Raw genomic sequence first — 17,412 nt, forward strand, 5'->3', positions numbered from 1 at the left:
TGAGGCTGTTTCAGGGGGCTGTTTTACTTACAAAAGTAAAGCTCAGAGAAGCAGCTGAAAGTGTTTAGAAGAGCTCAGCTGAAGGCTCTGTGCCTCTTCATGGTGCTTCAGCCACGCGCTGGAGTTGAACATGTTTTCCTCTGAAGGAGCCCTTCTGCTGAGTGTCCTCGAATTTCCATGGCACTCGTGTTGGAAGGTCTCCAGAGTAAAGCGTCCACTGATATTCCTGTGACACTTAAGTTACTCAGCATTTGTGTCAGGCTAGAGCTGGGCGATATGAGATTTTTTCATATCACGATGTTTTTTTCATTTCAGGCGATAACGATATCTATCACGATATAAGCCAAATAACTATATTTGTAAGATTTAAATGTGCCGTTGCTCACAAGTAAAATGTGAAATAATCAGCAGCTTGTTTTTAAATATTTATTTCCCATAATAAGTTCAACAGGGTAGATGTACTTAAGGAACATGAGACTTTTTCAGATAAATAAAGGCAAATATTACAAACTACACAAAAGGCAGCCGCTAAAGCGTTTAAGTTTCAAAATAGGACAAACGAAACAGACTACTAAACTGTCAATTCCACTTAGAAACAAAATATTAATTCTAAAAATAAATCTTAGTTTGTTTTACAGAAGAACAGACAAAACTGACTAACTTTTGTCAATATCAAATAAACTGAGAACTAAAAGGAAATTCTCAATCTCTCCTTGTTGTATAGCTGAGCTTTTCAAACAGTTTTAACAGTTACTTTAGTCTGACAAAAGCCGAATGATGAATCAGCGCTTCCAGTCAGAGACTGAGCTGCACCGCTTTATTGTATTTCCAGACTTGCTTTCGGCACATTTACAGTGGCTGCTCTGTTTGACTTGAAATAGCCGAAATACCTTCACACTACGGAGCTTCTGTGGCTCTTCCGTTTGACAACACACATCGTTATCGTCCTATCGCCCAGCTCTACGTCAGGCTCATCCACACTGAGCTGAGGTTCTGGAGGAGCTCCTCTGTAACGAGCTCACATTTTATAACGCTGTGCTCAAAAAAGTGAACTTGTCATGGACGTAACCCCGAGGGTGGGGTGATCCCTGACCTGGAAGTAAAAGTTGGAAGGATCCAGGTTTCCGATCAGTTTGTGTGATGGATGCGTTTACTGTGCTCCAACCCTTTGCTGCGTGGGTCGTACCACGGAGGTGTGTTGGTGACGCTCTAACACTGTTGCATGTTTGAGCCTGTCAGTACGTGTTTGTGAGCTGTTACATTACGTTATTGCTCCATGCTTGAGTTTTAGACCCTGGTTGGAATAAGTCGAGTGTAAAAAGGCGAGCACTTACAGAGAGTGCAGGTACAGGTTTCTGTCAGCTGTGGGCAGTAATGCATACTTTGATGCCAGTAACGAGCGAAGGGGAAACTCTTTAAACAGCCTTTAATTCAGCTGGTCGTCGCTAGCCTTTGGAGCCTGGCGGTAAGCCCTCTCTAATGACCGAGCCCGTCTGATCCAGGCTGTCCGGCCTGGCGCTGCTCTCTCCACATGGCCGTCTGACTGACACGCTGTCTTGGCAAACACAGTTGGCACGAAGCGAGTGCCCGAGTGCTTCATCCTCGGCAGATTCGCACTTCGTTATCAGTAAAGACGGTCCCGTCAGGCCTGTTTAGTTCAGAGACGCGGTATTTTGTGCTGAGGATTGTTTATTAATGAAATGGGCTGAACCAGCTGTGCGCCCGCTCTTACTTTGAAAGGGCGTAAAGCAGGTGCAGCTGCAAAAAACTCTCTCTCAACCCAGAATAGCAAAGGACAAAAAAGCAAGTACGACTTCATCGCTTGCTATTCTGAGCAGAGTTTACTTTGCACAGTGACTCACAGTGTCTCTGTGTGTGACTTCCACTCAGATTAGCTCGCTTCAGATCTGTGTGGTGGGGGCCATCCTTAGCCAGAGTCCTGTGGAGAGGGAATCTGTTGTTGGAATCCTCCTGGTTGCTCCCGGAGGTTGATAAAGGTCGATGCTTAATGCATCTTTGATGAATCCTTTTTCTCAGATGTACAACTCTCTCTAGACTTGAGTTCTCTTCTCTTGACCTGCCCTTGAAATATCAGCGATGGGCCTCGAGTTGTGAGGACTTCGCCTCAGGCAGAGATTTGATTTCGTGGAGTTTAAAAGGAGGTTGAACTCTGAGAAACTGCTGTCAACAACCTGTCCCAGTCTGCCTCCTCCACGTTTTCCTTCATATTCCATTTGAGGTGTTGGGGAGGGTTTCCTGCATAGTTGGTGTCTTTGCCGTCGTCCACGAGGATTAGTGCCCCAAATATACCCGCGCTCTGCGTATGTGACCGTCGTCTCCCACGACACGACCAAATATGTCCAGCTACTGTGGGACAGTAAACCTGCCCACCTAGGCTGCCAAATATATCCTGCACCTAGACTGCATGAACCCTCTGACTGGCAGGGAGACGTTTCTCAAAGGGCGCGTTTGCAGAATCGCAGCTTTGTGTAATTCACTGCACAGTAAATATTTAGACTGTAGCAGCAAGCTGCCCGTCTGCATGTTTACTGTGGCCAGGCAGATTACTGTGATTCCAGCTCCTCTGCTAGAAAATCAGACGGGGCCAGGAAACAGGAAAGGATAGATGTGCTTGAACAGATAAGACCACTCTTTATCTGGGACAGCCATAAATCTGTTGCCCCACCCATCCAAAGGAAAGCTGCAGTAATCCAGTCTGGAGACGGCACCAACGACGCTGCTGCAAACAAGAGGCAGATTAGGTCAGGGGCACCGTGTCACACCAACACAGCATTGTGTTCACGGTGCTGTCTGGCCCTCAGAGGACACGCAGCAGCGGACGGTTTGAAAAAGAAGTTTGAACTGCTCGGCTGCTGTTTGCTGGCCTGTCCACTAGAGGGCGCCGTGCTACTGTTCAGACTCTTTGCTGGTGACCGGCAGCTTCCACACGACTCACTCACTCTTTAAACCCTTTGAAATGCAAATTTGCTCAGAAGTGCTGAAAATGAGAATGTCTGTAATGAAATGCATAAAGACAGAGCTGTGAGGAAAACATGAGCATATATTATCTAAACGTAAGATTTTTGATGGGGGCGGGGCACTGCTGATGTTGCTGGTTCAGCTGCACCAGCGTCCAGAGAAACCACCTGCGTCCCGTTAGACGAGTTGTAATAAAAATGTATAAACCTGAGATCTGATGATGCAGCTGGAATTATAAATGGAGAAGAAGATGAGGGATGTTTACATGAGGCAGCCAATTACATTTGACTTTCAGTTATGAGTTTGGATGACAGACTCAACCATCACTGGTGTCTGGGGTGATGGTGCAAACACCTGAGGACATGAAGAAGAGCTTGCAGGGTGGAGGTGAGTGTCGAGGGTTGTTTGTGACTGGAGGACGTCTACAACATGACCTGCTGTGACGTACAAGGTCAGACGGGTAAACTGGTTTCAGCAGGCTGGGAAGCTCGAGGCGTTTAGTGGCTGCAAAAGGAAACGAGGAGGAGCACAGAGAAGGTTCATGGATGTAGTGAAGGTTGGTGGAGGCAGACGATGAGGTGAGCCCTGAAAGGACCGGCTGAAAGTCCAAACCTCACTTCCTCTCCAGCCTGCTGCTGACCTAAAAACGTAGAAGTCTCCACTATGGACCAAAATAATGATTCAGTCTGAACTGTAACAGCTTCGTTTGGACAAATCTGCAGCTGAAGAAGTCATGCAGACCGCAGCATTGGGAGTTATGTGATATAAGCGAAGCCTGGATTTATAATGTGGTTAGTGAAAAATGATCAACGCTCTCAAAATATTGAGTTTATGTCGAAACACAATAAGTCAGTCCTCGCACACAGAAGCAGGCAGCGGGTACAGGCTGCACCCATATGTAGTAAAGTAACCCAAACAACTCTAGACTCGTGTTTCTGTCATGCATGAATCAGCTCATCACTGCAGCATGGTGCTCCAACACATCCAACGTGGTCTTCCTCCTGGAGCAGACTCCTGGAAGCTCCTGATATCATGAAGTGAAATTGTTTGGAGGCCTTTAATGTGCCTCTGCTGAGCGTTTAAAGCAGCACAAAGCACTTCAAAGGCGCTGCTTTCATTATTAAACAGCCAAAAGAGAAATAATTAGCAGAAGTTGGACTCGAAGCCAGTGCGGAGAACAGTGGGAGCACTTCAAAGCTCGCTCGGCCCCTGATATCTACAGCTAGGAGTGTATCTAACAGCTGAAGACCATCAGTCATGGGCGTGAACATGGCCTATTTCAGGATAAAGTTCTACTTCATGTGCAGAGTTAGCCCCTTTGCTTTTCTTAGAACTGCCCAGCAGGGCTCCTCCCACTCCAGGAAGTCCTTGCATGTTATGATCTCTAACTCCACCTCTCACAAGACCTGAGAGGCTGGGGGTTCTGAAGTGGAGGGTAGGCTTCGCTCTTCGTCGGTCCCAAAGTAGCTCGACCAGGAGGCGCGCAGAGAGCAGCTATGGACCGCTACCACATGCTGAGCGGCAGCAGCAGGACCTCCCCTCTGCTGGGAGCTCAGAGCAGGGAGCAGGCCATGGTGTACCTGCTGGCTCTGGCTAGAGAGAAGCCGGTCTTTCTCAACAGCATGGCAGCTCTCATGAAGGTAACTGCTGCTGCTGATGTTCACGCTTCCTGTCGGAGGGATAATAGTAGCACTGTTCAGAGGCTGCATGTGGTTCCAGCTCGGTGCTCTCAGACTATTTGTGTGGAGGTTGGGAAATGTGATTTTAATCCCCGTTATGGAACGATCCCATAAACCTGGACTGGGTGGAAATGTGGGGTCTGTGCTGAAGCAGAGGCAGAGCCCTGCTCTCAGTGCTCACGCCTGTGGTAAGGAATGCATGTTAGCGCTAAGCTACATTTCAGACACCGTCGGTGTATTAGTCTGTGCTGTTACCAACACTATAATCTCTTACAGAGCAAACAGGAAGTTTCTAACAGATGTTTGGTTAACAACAAGTGAGCTGTTCCATATTTATGTGACGGAGTGATAAAGTGCTGAGGGAGCTGAGCTTGGTGCCGGTCGATGCTGTGCGTCTGGCTCCGCCCATGTGGACCCCTCAGGTGTTATAGATGGATGATGCCACAGACTGGTTACGTGTGTGAGCGACCTCGTCCCATCACTGTAAATGCATGCAGTAAAGCAGAGAAAAGGTTTCACTGTGCACGAAACCTGGAGCTGAAATCAGTGTGTTGCAGCTCGTAGGCCTGCTTAGCAGTCTGCATCTTCATGTGCTAGTTGGTGATAAATGACAGAGGAGATGCTGGAGTTAGACTCCTGTCAGGCTCACACCAAGCCTCGTTATTATTAGCACCAAAACATGTATACCTGTGCTGTCATACACAAACTGCAGCAGCATCTCCGGCTGCCTCCTCGGCTGTCAGAGCAGCCTGGCCTCGTGCTCTGAATCCTACCTGAGAGAACCCACAGGTGTCTTCCTGTAAGGTGGAAGGTGCAGCAGAGCCCTGTGCTGCTGTGTGCATCCTCCACGGTGCAGCTGTTTGGCTCCTACGTTAACTAAATCTTCTCCACACTGTTTGACTGCTGCACCCAGCAGCTTCTCGGGCGGGTATTGATATTTAATTTCTTAGGCGTAGCAAATTGTTTAAGTTGACAGAGCTGATGTAATGGGCTGCACGTGTTGCACACTCAGCGTTATCTCCATCCTGTAACAATCAAGCCGTAAGCCTGCTTTATGGTCTCAGCAGTGTTTAGAGAACGTGACTCGCATCTGGCCTTTGATGTTCTCCTCTCTATGCTGCAAGCGTTTGACGTGATAACTGGAACCTGGTCCTCACTTTAAGAAGTGGCCTGAGGCCTTGGACGCCCCTCAAAGAGGAGGCGTCGGCGGCTTAAATGCTAGCCACCCCCTCTACCAGCAACAGCCCTGTAGTTTGATTGGATGATGGGTGCCAGTGACTCCACACTGAGGACCACCAGCTTTATTAAACAGCTCTTCCTGTTTGTGCGTTCAGCCAGGACAGAGAAACGAGCATAAAAAGAAATTGTCTGTTTGTTCCTCCTCTGGGAGCTGAAACCACGAGGCTGTGATGATGAATGGCGTTTGTTCTGTAGACCGTTACGGAGAAGGCAAGTGCGGCGACTCTCCCACCCCGCCTGCAGATATATGTAGAGAATAAGGCTTTGTTGAACTTTCCCAGTTTACCCTGCAGAGCCTGTGCATGTGAGGCTTGTGTTTACGCCTGTGACGTAGGTTGAGCGTGGCCGTACGCTTTAAAAGTAACCGCTCTGATCAAAGGTACTCGGGCAGGGGAAGGCCCTCGGGGCGCTCGGGGGAGGAGGAGGGAGGAACATTAAAGGCTATGAGGATAAAACAGGAGACGGCGACTCTCCTGGGAGAGAGGGAGACGTGAGGAAGCCATGCCGACTGCTGGGAGGATGAGGATGGTACAGAGTAACAGTGAGGCTGTGGCTCTGTGCACATGTGGGAACAGCGTTGTTACTGCTCAGAGCAACACTGTTACAGGAGTTTCATTACTGAGGGAGGAGCTGGGGCCACATGGTAAACTAACACAGAGCTCTCACACAAACATGCTTCAGTGGGAGTAAACGCGTGGTGCCTCGCCAGAAGACATGAACTGCTTCCTGTTTGTTTCCTGTTTGTTTCCTCCTTCCTCTCACTGTTGCCTCAGATTACAGGACAGGCCGCCCACAGCACAGCGTCAGTGTTTCTGCCAGTGGGTTGTAACCCAGCTGACTGCCATGTTTGTTTCAGATCATCAAGCATGCACGTAGACCGGGATCAAACCACCAACCTCTCGATGACCTGTAGATGACCTGCTCTACCTCCTGAGCTACAGCCACGCCCACGTGCAGTTTTTAAATGGGGATTTCACTTGTATGGGAAAAGGTTTCCCACACCTACCTGTCCTGTGTGGAGACGTAACGCCTCCTGTTAGTCCAGGACATGGTCCACTGTAAAGTCACACAGTGGCTCTAATGCTTTGGTTTCTAAATGGAACAAATACGAGTGTTATTAGTTCTCGTGTCCGATTTGGAAACTGTTTGTTCCAAACTAGGCCAGCTGTTTCCTCCTGGTACCTGCTGGCTTCAACTTTACAGTAGCACTACACAGATCTCAGCGACGCGTGAGGTTCTTGTCTAAGAAATTTAGAGCGATAGTTAATCTGCAGTAATCCTGTAGACAACACACTCCCTGAAAAACCTTTGTTTTTGGTCGTTTGGCTTGAAACAGCCACATTACAAGGATAAACCAGCAGCACCGGCCTCAGAACGCTTTAATCCAGCTAATCCAGCCAGTAGGTGAGACCGAGAGGGTGGGTGCAGGCTGGAGACGTCCTTCACAGCCCCCGTGGTTGGAGTCTGGGTGACTTGACCCAGCACCAACACTCCACTAAAAATCTCACGTGTGGGATTTAGACTGCATGCACACCCATCTGATGCTGCAGCTTTGGCACATTTAAGCAGATTATCAAAGCTGCAGTTTATGAATCAAAGGCGTGAATTTGCTGTGAAATGTGTCAAAAGCAGCGAGACTCACATCTGTCATCATGAAAGGAAAGTTTGCCTCCTGCAGATGTTGGTTTATGTGACCAGTACAAGCTGTGTCTGTGATGCTCACATTGTTGGTGGTGTCAGATTTGTGACTTTGTTTTGTGTGTCCTGGTGACGCAGCAGGGCACACAGGCAGGTTTAAGCATTCACTAAAATAGAAACGCTTAGATGTATAAAAAATCTATTTGAGGCTCGGCTCCATGGACTACGATCCTTTACCTGAGTCACAGGATGCAGGTTGACACGTGAATAACTTCACTGAGGTTCCCCGTGAGCCAGCATACACAGGACAGACGCTACGAAGCACAAATGTCTGAGAACACGTGAGACTAACAGTCAGCTGTGCAGCAGCAGAACTGTGACACGTACAGGCGAGGACCTGAGATACCAGACTGATTCAGGAAAATCATCACAAAGCTGACATGTAAAATCAGGAGCTTCACCCACATGCACTCGTTAGTGTAGTTACTGTAACAGTGCAACGTCAGGATCTGATTATAAATACCAAGCAGCTGACCTCTAATGACAGGAGCCAGACCCGGCTGCAAATACATGTTTAGCAGTACTCTGTGCTACAGCTAGCCTTTGTGGCTAGGCTCGTACTGTTCCCTTTATGTAGCGAGTGGGTTTTATTTCCTGTGAGTGTCATTGATGGATGTTTGTTTATAATGGTCTCCGTGGACGTTGCTGTGGAGGTCCTCCATCATCTCCAGCCCTGTCAGCGTGATGTTACGGCGTGATGTTACGGCGTGTCGGAGACTCTTTAAGTCTGTGTTTCAGCCATGCTGTTGGCACTTGGTGTTTGTCTGATTTTGCTATGTGTCCATCATGAGAGCAAGTAAACCCTTTTCCCAACATCAGATTTTTAAAACCAGTTTCAGATTAATAGTGGGAGAAGTTCTTTTGCATTGATTAAACTTGGGACGTCCTTCTTAGTCATTTGCTGGTCCAAATGAAAAGCTCTCCATGTTGTAAATGTGCTGCTGTGACTGTGTCCGGCCGGGACATGAGTGTTGGACATGTAGGGCTCTAATTAACACACTGACCTGCTGTACCACCTCCGTCCTTCTCAGCCAGCTCAGAGACGCCTCACAGCTGCTAAAGATGTCTGCAGACAGACTTGGACACAAGTGGGCGACTTCTGTGAAACAAGCCCAGAAAAATGGGATTCACAGAAATCTGTCCACAGCTGATTGAGAGCATCTTAGGCCCAGTTTGAAGCTGATTTATGTGGAAGACTGTGTGACGCTGCTCCTCATCCAGGTTGGCTTGCAGTCAGACAGCTTATGAACCCTGAACAATCTAACCTTTGTGTAGATTCAAGCAGATGTTGAGTGGGAGGACTGGTGTAGGTTTTGGTTTGAAGTTTTCTGGTGAACGTACAGCACTGCTGCACAGCCCAGAGGGGTCTCGTACTCCCACTCACTCAGTTACAAGCTAAGCTGGTCCCAGATTCCAGGTTAACACTAACGGGGGGCTGTAGCTCCTAATCGTGCAGATGCTCATACTGCAGCATGAGGGGGAAAGACGCACCAAAGCTCATTACTGTGGCTGAAACTGCTCGACTTGCCGAGTGTTCCAGATCGGCTCTGAATGAGATCACAAGAACACAAAGTGTGTCACTGAGTTTCTGGTAAAAGATTGGTTGGAGATTTTGAAACACTGGTTGGTGTTTTGTTGCTGGCTGCCGCCCTCGTCTGCAGCAGAGGGCTTCCACAGCAGTAGATATTTGGGTGGGTGACCTGAGCCCACACAGTGACAGCTGACTGCCACAGAGAGGTTGTTTCAAGCAGTGCTAGCTGTTTACTGTAAGGCCGGGGAGCTCAAAAATAAAGTGGACTGCATTATGTACTGTGTTCATTTTAATATGTTACCACCCAGCCTGTGCTCACAGGCTGCAGCCACAGCAATGCCACCCACTGTGGACTTTCTCTTGTGACCTTTAGCATTGCGGTTGTTCCTTTCTAATTTAGACACGACCATCTTTGAATGGCGGTGGAGTGCTAACTTGTTAGCTGAGGTGGATCCATGGACCGTGTTTGTGCACCACAGAGACTCATGGGACACATGAAGAGCTATAAAAAGACTTGACAGTTACACCACAGCGAGGCCTGCTCGGCTTATTTTAAAAACATCCTAAAATCCACAAAACACAACTGAGATGGTTAATGAGTGCAAGGCTACAACGCTAACTGGCACCAGTTTGTTCCAGGTTCCATGTACTGGTAGGTGAACCAGTCAGACCACAGGGCCGGTCTGGTGAGTTAGTCGGGCGACTCACAGATGATGACAATCGTTTTGTAGAATTTTCCGAGTTTTAGGACAAATTTCTTAACGGCTACCGACTGAAGGATAGTTTGTCTGTGCTTCACGTCTGTGAGTCAATGATTCAATCTAAATGTATTCATATAGGATCAAATCACAACAGCAGTCAGCTCAAGCTGCTTAATGTTGGACCATAGAGATTCTACAGTAACAGGATCTGCAGAGAAAACCCAACAATCACATGACCCCTTATGAGCAGCACTTTGGCGACAGTGGGAAGGAAAAACTCCCTTTTAACAGGAAGAAACCTCCGGCAGAACCAGGCTCAGGGAGGGGCGGGGCCATCTGCTGTGATTGGTTGGGGTGAGAGAAGGAAGACAGGATAAAGACATGCTGTGGAAGAGAGACAGAGGTTAATAACAATAAAGTAATAGCACGGAGCTGTGTGTAAACACAGTGAAAAGGGGTGAGTGAAGACGAAGCAGTGCATCATGGGAGGCCCCAGCAGCTTAGCCTGTTGTAAAGAGGTCGAAGGTCAAAGTCAGCAGCAGTTCGTCTCAGTTGATTATAAAGACAACCAGCTGATTAATCAGTTATAAGAATAATATCAGTTGCACCTTTGCAGTCAGGAAGCGAGCAGCTGTTCAGAGTCTGGCTGCCGTGTGCATAAACACATCAGTGTGTCTGTCGTCACAGGTAAGCTGTTAGTCTGTTACCAGCCTGTTCTGTTTCCTGTGCAGCCTGATCTCATGTCCTCCTTGTGTGCTCGCCGCAGGAGAGACAGCGACTAGAGACCATCTTAAACCTCTGTGCTGAGTACAACAAAGGAGAGGGCACCGGCCTGGATCCGCTGTGCTTGGGGAGGTCGGGATTCCCGGGATGTCTGGAGAACGTGCCGGGAGGGACGGCGTCTTCAAGCACGCTCCGCCTAGCACAGAGACAGAGGGAGAGCGACGAGGAGAACCTGAAGGAGGAGTGTAGTAGCACAGAGAGCACTCATCAGGAGGTGAGGACGTCTCCTGCTCCCAGCGCAGCGTCCACACTGCACAATGGAGACAGACAGGTCAGAGGGCACGCTGGTTTCACATGCTGTCTCTGCATGCAGCGGCAAATGGTGCGCCTGCTGCATCAGGGTTTCATCCTCACATAGACTCCACTTAGCTTCTCTTTGTAATGTGAAGCAGTGCATCAGCTTTGGCATTGCTTGTGTTTTCCTGTTTGTGACTGGATTCCTGCGCTGGATGCTGCACGAGGCTAGTTCCTTCTGCTTGTGCCTTCAGTTAATTGCCTTCCTTTGTTCTCCATCTTTTATCAGATTTCCTAATGATTACATATATTTGAATGAGCGTGGACAGCCTTCTGTGGCGGGATTGATGCTTTATGTTTTCACCCCTCTGTTTCTCTCTGAAGCACGAGGACTCCTCCAGCGCAGGCAGCGGCGGTCGTGCGGAGCTGGGCTACCTGGAGGAAGAGCGGGTCCGTGTCCTGGCTCGGATCGACGAGCTCAAAACCCGGCTCACAGAACTGGAGCAGCAACTCCAAGAGTCCAAACAGGAGGTAGAGCAGTGGATGATGCTGATGGGAATTGGTGACATCCAGCATCTTTTCATAATGTTTCTTCTAAGAAAGAGCAGCATCGCTATGACCATGCTCGTCTCAAAGCCCGCTGGTCCCACTGTGTGTCGCTGTGCTGTCCTTCCAGGCTGAGATGGAGCGCGCCTTGCTGCAGGGCGAGAGGCAGGCAGAGCTCGACCAGATAGAGACCGAAGCAGATATCATCGCTCAGCTGCAGCACAAGCTGGACGAGCTGGAGAGCGCCATCCAGAGAGAGAAAGACAAGGTACATGAAGCCGTAATCAGGAGGCAGGGCGGACGAGCTGCAGGTTTATTTCAGTTCAGAGGTTAAACACACACAGACACACTCACTGCCTGTGCTTTCAGTCTTCCCTCACTGGGTCATCACTGTCGGTGTTTCTGAGCATCCTTGATTACTGATAGACGTCGTAGAGGATCCATGCTGTGAGGGCTTAATAGAAGGCTTGTTTGCCTCATTCAGTGTCTGCTGTTGCATGTTTCTGCCATAGGGTTGGTCTTTGTGCTCTCCAGTGTCTCACTCAGCTGACTAACCGCCATCGTTAACCCTTAATCCTCCCTCTGCTTCCTCTGCACTCAGAGTGCGCTCTTTCTTCCCCCTCTGATGAAGCAGACCGGTCTGTAGGTTTTGGTTCTGTAGTGCTCGGTTCTGCTCTGGGCCTTTAATAAGACGTTTGACCAGCAGAGGAGGGAATGTTCGAGCATGTTCTCGATCCTGCAGGTGGCATCTTTGTACTCACATACAGCATTTCACTACAAGGCAGGACGTGCAAAGAAGATACATTTAGTAACTTTGTCGTAGCTAGTTGTAAACTCTGTGTAGAGTCCTCGTGGACCTTTTTCCATGTGCTGCTGCTTCAGCACGGCCAATAACAGCAAGGCTAGTATTTATTGGAAGGGCACCCAGGAGGTGGGAACGTTCTCTGCTCAATCACTGCCAGATACATTGTGTGCAAACTTCTGTGCAGCTTATTGATGTTTGAAATATTAAAGTATTTCATATTAGCTGCTGTACCTGCTACTTCCTGTGGACTGCCTTAAAATCTGTGACTGTGTCTGTTGCTAACACCTTACAGCGTTTGATTTGCATGGCGTGGATTTTGAGCAGTGTTTCTGTCTTTCTCTCCTATCGTCCATCCATCCTGTGTGTGGGTGTGTGTCGTGTCTTTCTAGGAGAGGGCTAATGTTGAGGCCGAGCGCCGGGTTCTGCAGAGCCTCCAGGAGGGCTACGCTGAGCTGAAGAACCAGCTTCATAATTGTCCCGAGTCCCTGCGGGAACAGTTGCAGGAACAGCTCAAAAGGGTGGGTCGTCAGTTGATCAGAAGCTCCCATCCATCCTTCCAGCTCCCGACTGTAGTCCATCCCACCCACGACCTTCGCTATTATAGCACCAAATAGTTGGTTTTTCTTTTTAAAGTGGAGTTCATGGGTCTGACTCAGAGACGCATCCTGAGAGATACAGATTGTTGACATATATTAAAGTAGAGCGTCTGTCTAACTCGCGCTGAGGCCAAATCTCGGTAAACCGTCCGGGCGCGCATAATTTGGTCATTTTTGAATCACCGGGGAAAATATATTTCTGCTGGTATCTGTGCTGTAACACCACTCAGCTGCAGACGACGTGTCGCAGGAAAATAACGATACCTGTTATTAAAAACACCAGCCAAGAAAAGCATGTTCCTCCCAATGTTTATAATAAAACGACCACAAACCCTAACCAACACGTCGACAGTCCGAGTGCTGATGATTACGTTTTAATGATAAAGTCTAACCGAGCTAAATATTTGCTAGTGTAGGTTCACTAAAGGTGGACCGTGGGCGCCCACACAGCTGTGGACGCCCAGTCTGTATAACACCAAAGGTTTTGCAGACTTCTAGTTGCAGCAGTGGTGCAGACAGGTGGTTTTTAGGTTTTCAGTAGCTTCCGTGGAAGTGTGCCACACTGGTTTCTGGACTTTTTGAAGCCTCAGTGTTAAAGTTTTGGCGTGCGTTTCCTCCCAGGGATGCATTTAGCTCAAACACGGGTCATGTGATACAACCCTCCACTCCACTGCATGTGTGAATCTGATCTGCATCTCTTCTGTCATTCGTCATGGCTCACATAATGCTGCTCACTAATCAATTAACCTAGGCCCTGACCAGATTCCTGCTCCTGCTCTTCCCCTCCTTGTGGGAATGTCGCTGCGTCTTTTAGGATCGGGGAGCGTCCATCAGGATAAGTCTTTAGTGAGAACAGCAGGTTTGAGTGTTCATGTTGCACCAGCTCAGCCAGAAAAACCAACGTAGGTTTAAAAGTGCTCCCCAGGTGTGTGAGATCATTTCTGCTGTTAGGTAGCACTTTAGTGAGCATGGCTTTAAAAATACTACATTAATGTCCGAGTTTGTTTGTGAGATCATGATTGGTGTTGTGTGATTAGGATGGAGAGGCACTGGAAGCAGGAACTAAAAAGTTTGAGGACCTGGAGTTTCAGCAGCTGGAGAGAGAGAGCAGCCTGGAGGAAGAGCGAGAAACCATCAGCCAGCAGCTGCTCCAGGAGAGAGCCGAGTACCAGCACAGCGTGGCCAGGAGGAAGGTGAGGACACACCGTCCTGTTGGTGTCTTCTGTGAATGTGTCACACACACGATCACAGTCTGATTGTGTGAATCATTTCTTAAAAATGGATGATTGGCGTAAACTTGTTCCCAGAGAGGCTGACGTAAGAAAAATGCCTGTTTGCACTAGAGTGGTGGCACGCGTCATGTCACGTACGGGCAGGTGCACCACGCGTTAGCACAACCGCAGCACCGACTTTTGTGTCGTCTTGTGTAGGAGAAGGTGTCGGCTCTGGAGAACCAGGCCAACCAGCTCGGCCTGCAGGCAGCTCAGGAGTGTGAGCGGCTGGCTAAAGACCGAACGCTCACACTGCAGATGCTCCAGAAGGTACGCACGAACCACGTCACACATCGAAATAACCCCAAAGTGTTGTTTTGGCTCCTAATGGCGTGGTTTGATTGTCCAGGAGAAGGAGAGGCTGTCGGCCCTTGAGAGGAGATACCACTTTCTGACTGGAGGAAAGAGCTTCCCCAAGTCCTCCACCGCCATGAGGGAGGTGAGACGCTTTGAGTTTATGCGTTCAGCTTCACTCTGTGTTCATGGCCTGAAAACACAAGGCTCACAGCTGATTGTGCAGTCCAGGTAGTTCTATCATGCTAACAGCACAGCTTATAATACGAGGGCAGCATAAGGACAACATGAAGTTCAGACAGTTGATGGAGAGCCGTCAACCTCATGTCGCTAGTCACTATTCTGCTTAGCAACAATGTGTCCATGTTAGCAGGGCAGCTAATGCTAGCCAGAAGAAACGGTTTCATCACGTCAGCCTCAGCATCACGTCGGCCCGTATGTCGACGTGAAGAATATAAAGCAGTTTGAAATGACTTCTTTAAAAAGCCCAAAATGATTTAATATGAAGGCGACATGAGCAGAGAGCACAAACACGCTGAGGCTGCGTTACTCAGTGACAGACTCACACACTCTGCAGTTTGATAAACATGCACACACGGCAGCAGCAGTGCTGCCACGTGTGCACAGACAGCACCAGTGTGTTTGTTCGATGAAAGGCTTCGGTTAGTTAAAAACTGTCTTGTTATACAATATTTGAAAAAACAAACAAGCTTCTGGTAAAAACTGCTAGTAAAATTTCAGGGCGCTGGCAAGATGGACTTGTGGCCATCGACAATAGAAATGTGCGTAGAAAGGCTCGTCCTGTTATTGTTTGAACCATCCACAGTGAGTCTGAGCTTCAGAGACTCCAGGTCTCTTCTTCCCTCTGCATCTTGTCTCCTTAATGGCAAATAACTGTCCTTGGACTTTCTGTCACTATTGTCGTCATCATTGTTTTATGTTATTGTTCTGTTTATTTTCATCCTGCTGCTAAACTAATTTCCCCTTGTGGGACCATAAAGGAATAGAAACATTAATAGCAGTGCCTCCTTACAGAGGGGGCTTTGCAGTGTGGGGAGCCCGATGGTCACTAAACCCTTTAACTCTGTAACAGAGAGAAAGCCGCCGCTGTTGTTGTTTCTTCTTCTTTTAACGAAGCCCAGAAACGTTTCTGTAGAGATTAAAAGCTCTTACCTCTGGACTGTCGAAACAGGAAGCGCTCCATATCAGCGAGGCCCACCTGTCGTCGGAGGACTTCCGCTCCTCCCAGCGCTCCCTGTGTCGAGCCTCTCCTTCCTACTTACACCCCTCCCCTCCCTGTCAGTTGTACCCCAGCAGCCCTACAGAGGTAACTGAACTGACCCCCGCATGATGCCCTGCTGCTGTGTCGTGGTGACCCTCCAGCTGTAGTGTGCCGCTGCCCGGCCAGTTTGAACCTTTTTATTTTAGCACTGCATCACCTGTGCCGACGTGTGCCTGGTTCATTTATGTGGCGCCGATTCACGGCAGCAGCTGCGCTGTTTCTGTTGTGGCGTGTTTCTGTGTCATCACGCACTGTGCACCTTTCAATGTGACGTGAACGAGCCTGGTTTGCACAGGTGTCACAAAAACCGTGAGGGATTTGTGTACTGGCTCTGCGCCCGTGTGTCCGTGTGTGTGATTGTCCACGTGCTGTGTCTGAGTGGCACCGCGCGGCGCCGTCCTCGCCACTTCTCATCCTGTCTGTTGTCGGCTGCGGCTCAGGAATACGTGAAGCCGTCGGACGTGTGTAAGATGTACGGCGGCGGCGGCGGCCACCGTGAAAAGCCCGGCTCGCACGCTCGTAGATGCCGTGCTGGCTGGCGCCTGTGAGGTACCATCACTTCCTGTCTTGACTCCAAGTTTATGCTCTCCTATCTGTCGCTCTCCCAGTTCCACGCTGCTCCCTCTGCTGCTCTGTCACAGCGAGGATGCTGCGCAGCTTCGGACTGAGACGTGCATGTTTGGATCAGTAAGGCTCCGTTTGGGAGAAACGTGGTTGTTGATGTAATCCTCACAGACTGAACGTAAGCTGTGCTGTTTCATGATGTCACGAGTGACACGTGTTGGACAGAAGCAACCAAAAATCTGAAGCAGTATTTATTAATGTGCAGTTTCTGTAACTGCTAATCAAAGATGGCTGCAGAATAAAACTCCAGAACGAGGGCAGGATCGTTTAATTTGTAGCGTTAGCTTTGTAAATAATAACATCTTTATTATGTAACCAAAGGTAACAATTTATGTGAAAATATGATAAATTCCATTTTAAATATGATTCCAAATGACAACCACGGTGCTTAAACGTGGAGACGGTGTGTCCGCTGAATCACCTGGATAAACCTGGATGTGCTGGGCTGTGTGCATCAGCCTCGCTCTGTCCGACTGTAGCACCTGGTTCTGTGCCGGAGCTGCTGAGCCGGGCTTTAACCCCGCCCACGTGTTGTGTGTTTCCACGAATGCTGTCGTCGTCAGTTTATGATGTGAAAACACAGACTGTGGAATGAGAGCTGCTCCTCCTGCTTCTGCTGCATCTCCCTCCTGTTGCTCTCGCCCTGCTGACCTTCTCCTCTGTCTCCTCTTCTTTTCCTGTGTGTGTGAAGGATTATGTGACAGTGGGCCAGTTAAATCAGATGTATGGGATGCCAAAGGTGGAGTCGTCCCCTACCTCCCCACTTCGCCAGCCCCTGCAGCCCGGAGCAGTAGACCCCACCTTCTCCTGCCTCCCCTCTCCTCATGCCTCCTTCCCCCCTCTCTCATTAGAGGTGTGTGCTGTCTCTCCTCCTGTGGGTTTGTGGCGTGTGACCCCAAAGTAATGGCTGCTTTATTACTTAAGAAATAATAATAGAAGTATAAAGTCGTGTCTAAGTACAAGCTTTGTCCTGATGTTAAGTGAAAAAAAGTCTCACAGGGTTTCATTAACAAAAAATCACACGTCTTTAGTGGTGTAGTGAAACGGGCTGGACCATCATGTTGTCGTTCTGTACCACACACCGCCCACGGCGGCTCTGCAGCGTCCTGCGAGCAGCCTGGAACATGGACAGCTTCCTGCCCGTGTTTCC

General features: G+C 48.9%; 1 protein-coding gene across 3 annotated transcripts in view; it reads left to right on the top strand.

Annotated features, from left to right (window-relative positions):
• Positions 1–17,412, top strand: part of phldb1b (pleckstrin homology-like domain, family B, member 1b) — a 113,104-nt gene that overhangs the window by 72,468 nt on the left and 23,224 nt on the right. For all 3 annotated transcript variants that reach the window (XM_085244658.1, XM_085244660.1, XM_085244659.1), the window contains 9 exons: positions 10,594–10,881; positions 11,229–11,375; positions 11,521–11,658; positions 12,585–12,713; positions 13,829–13,984; positions 14,222–14,332; positions 14,412–14,501; positions 15,549–15,683; positions 16,954–17,115. In XM_085244658.1, the coding sequence (XP_085100784.1) occupies positions 10,594–10,881; positions 11,229–11,375; positions 11,521–11,658; positions 12,585–12,713; positions 13,829–13,984; positions 14,222–14,332; positions 14,412–14,501; positions 15,549–15,683; positions 16,954–17,115 (1,356 nt within the window). The remainder of the gene's footprint in view (positions 1–10,593; positions 10,882–11,228; positions 11,376–11,520; positions 11,659–12,584; positions 12,714–13,828; positions 13,985–14,221; positions 14,333–14,411; positions 14,502–15,548; positions 15,684–16,953; positions 17,116–17,412) is intronic.

The sequence above is a fragment of the Mchenga conophoros genome, linkage group LG14, assembly GCF_057382185.1.
Source record: "Mchenga conophoros isolate Kocher_MC1m ecotype Shallow Benthic linkage group LG14, M_conophoros_male_GT1.1, whole genome shotgun sequence".
NCBI classification, from domain to species: domain Eukaryota; kingdom Metazoa; phylum Chordata; class Actinopteri; order Cichliformes; family Cichlidae; genus Mchenga; species Mchenga conophoros.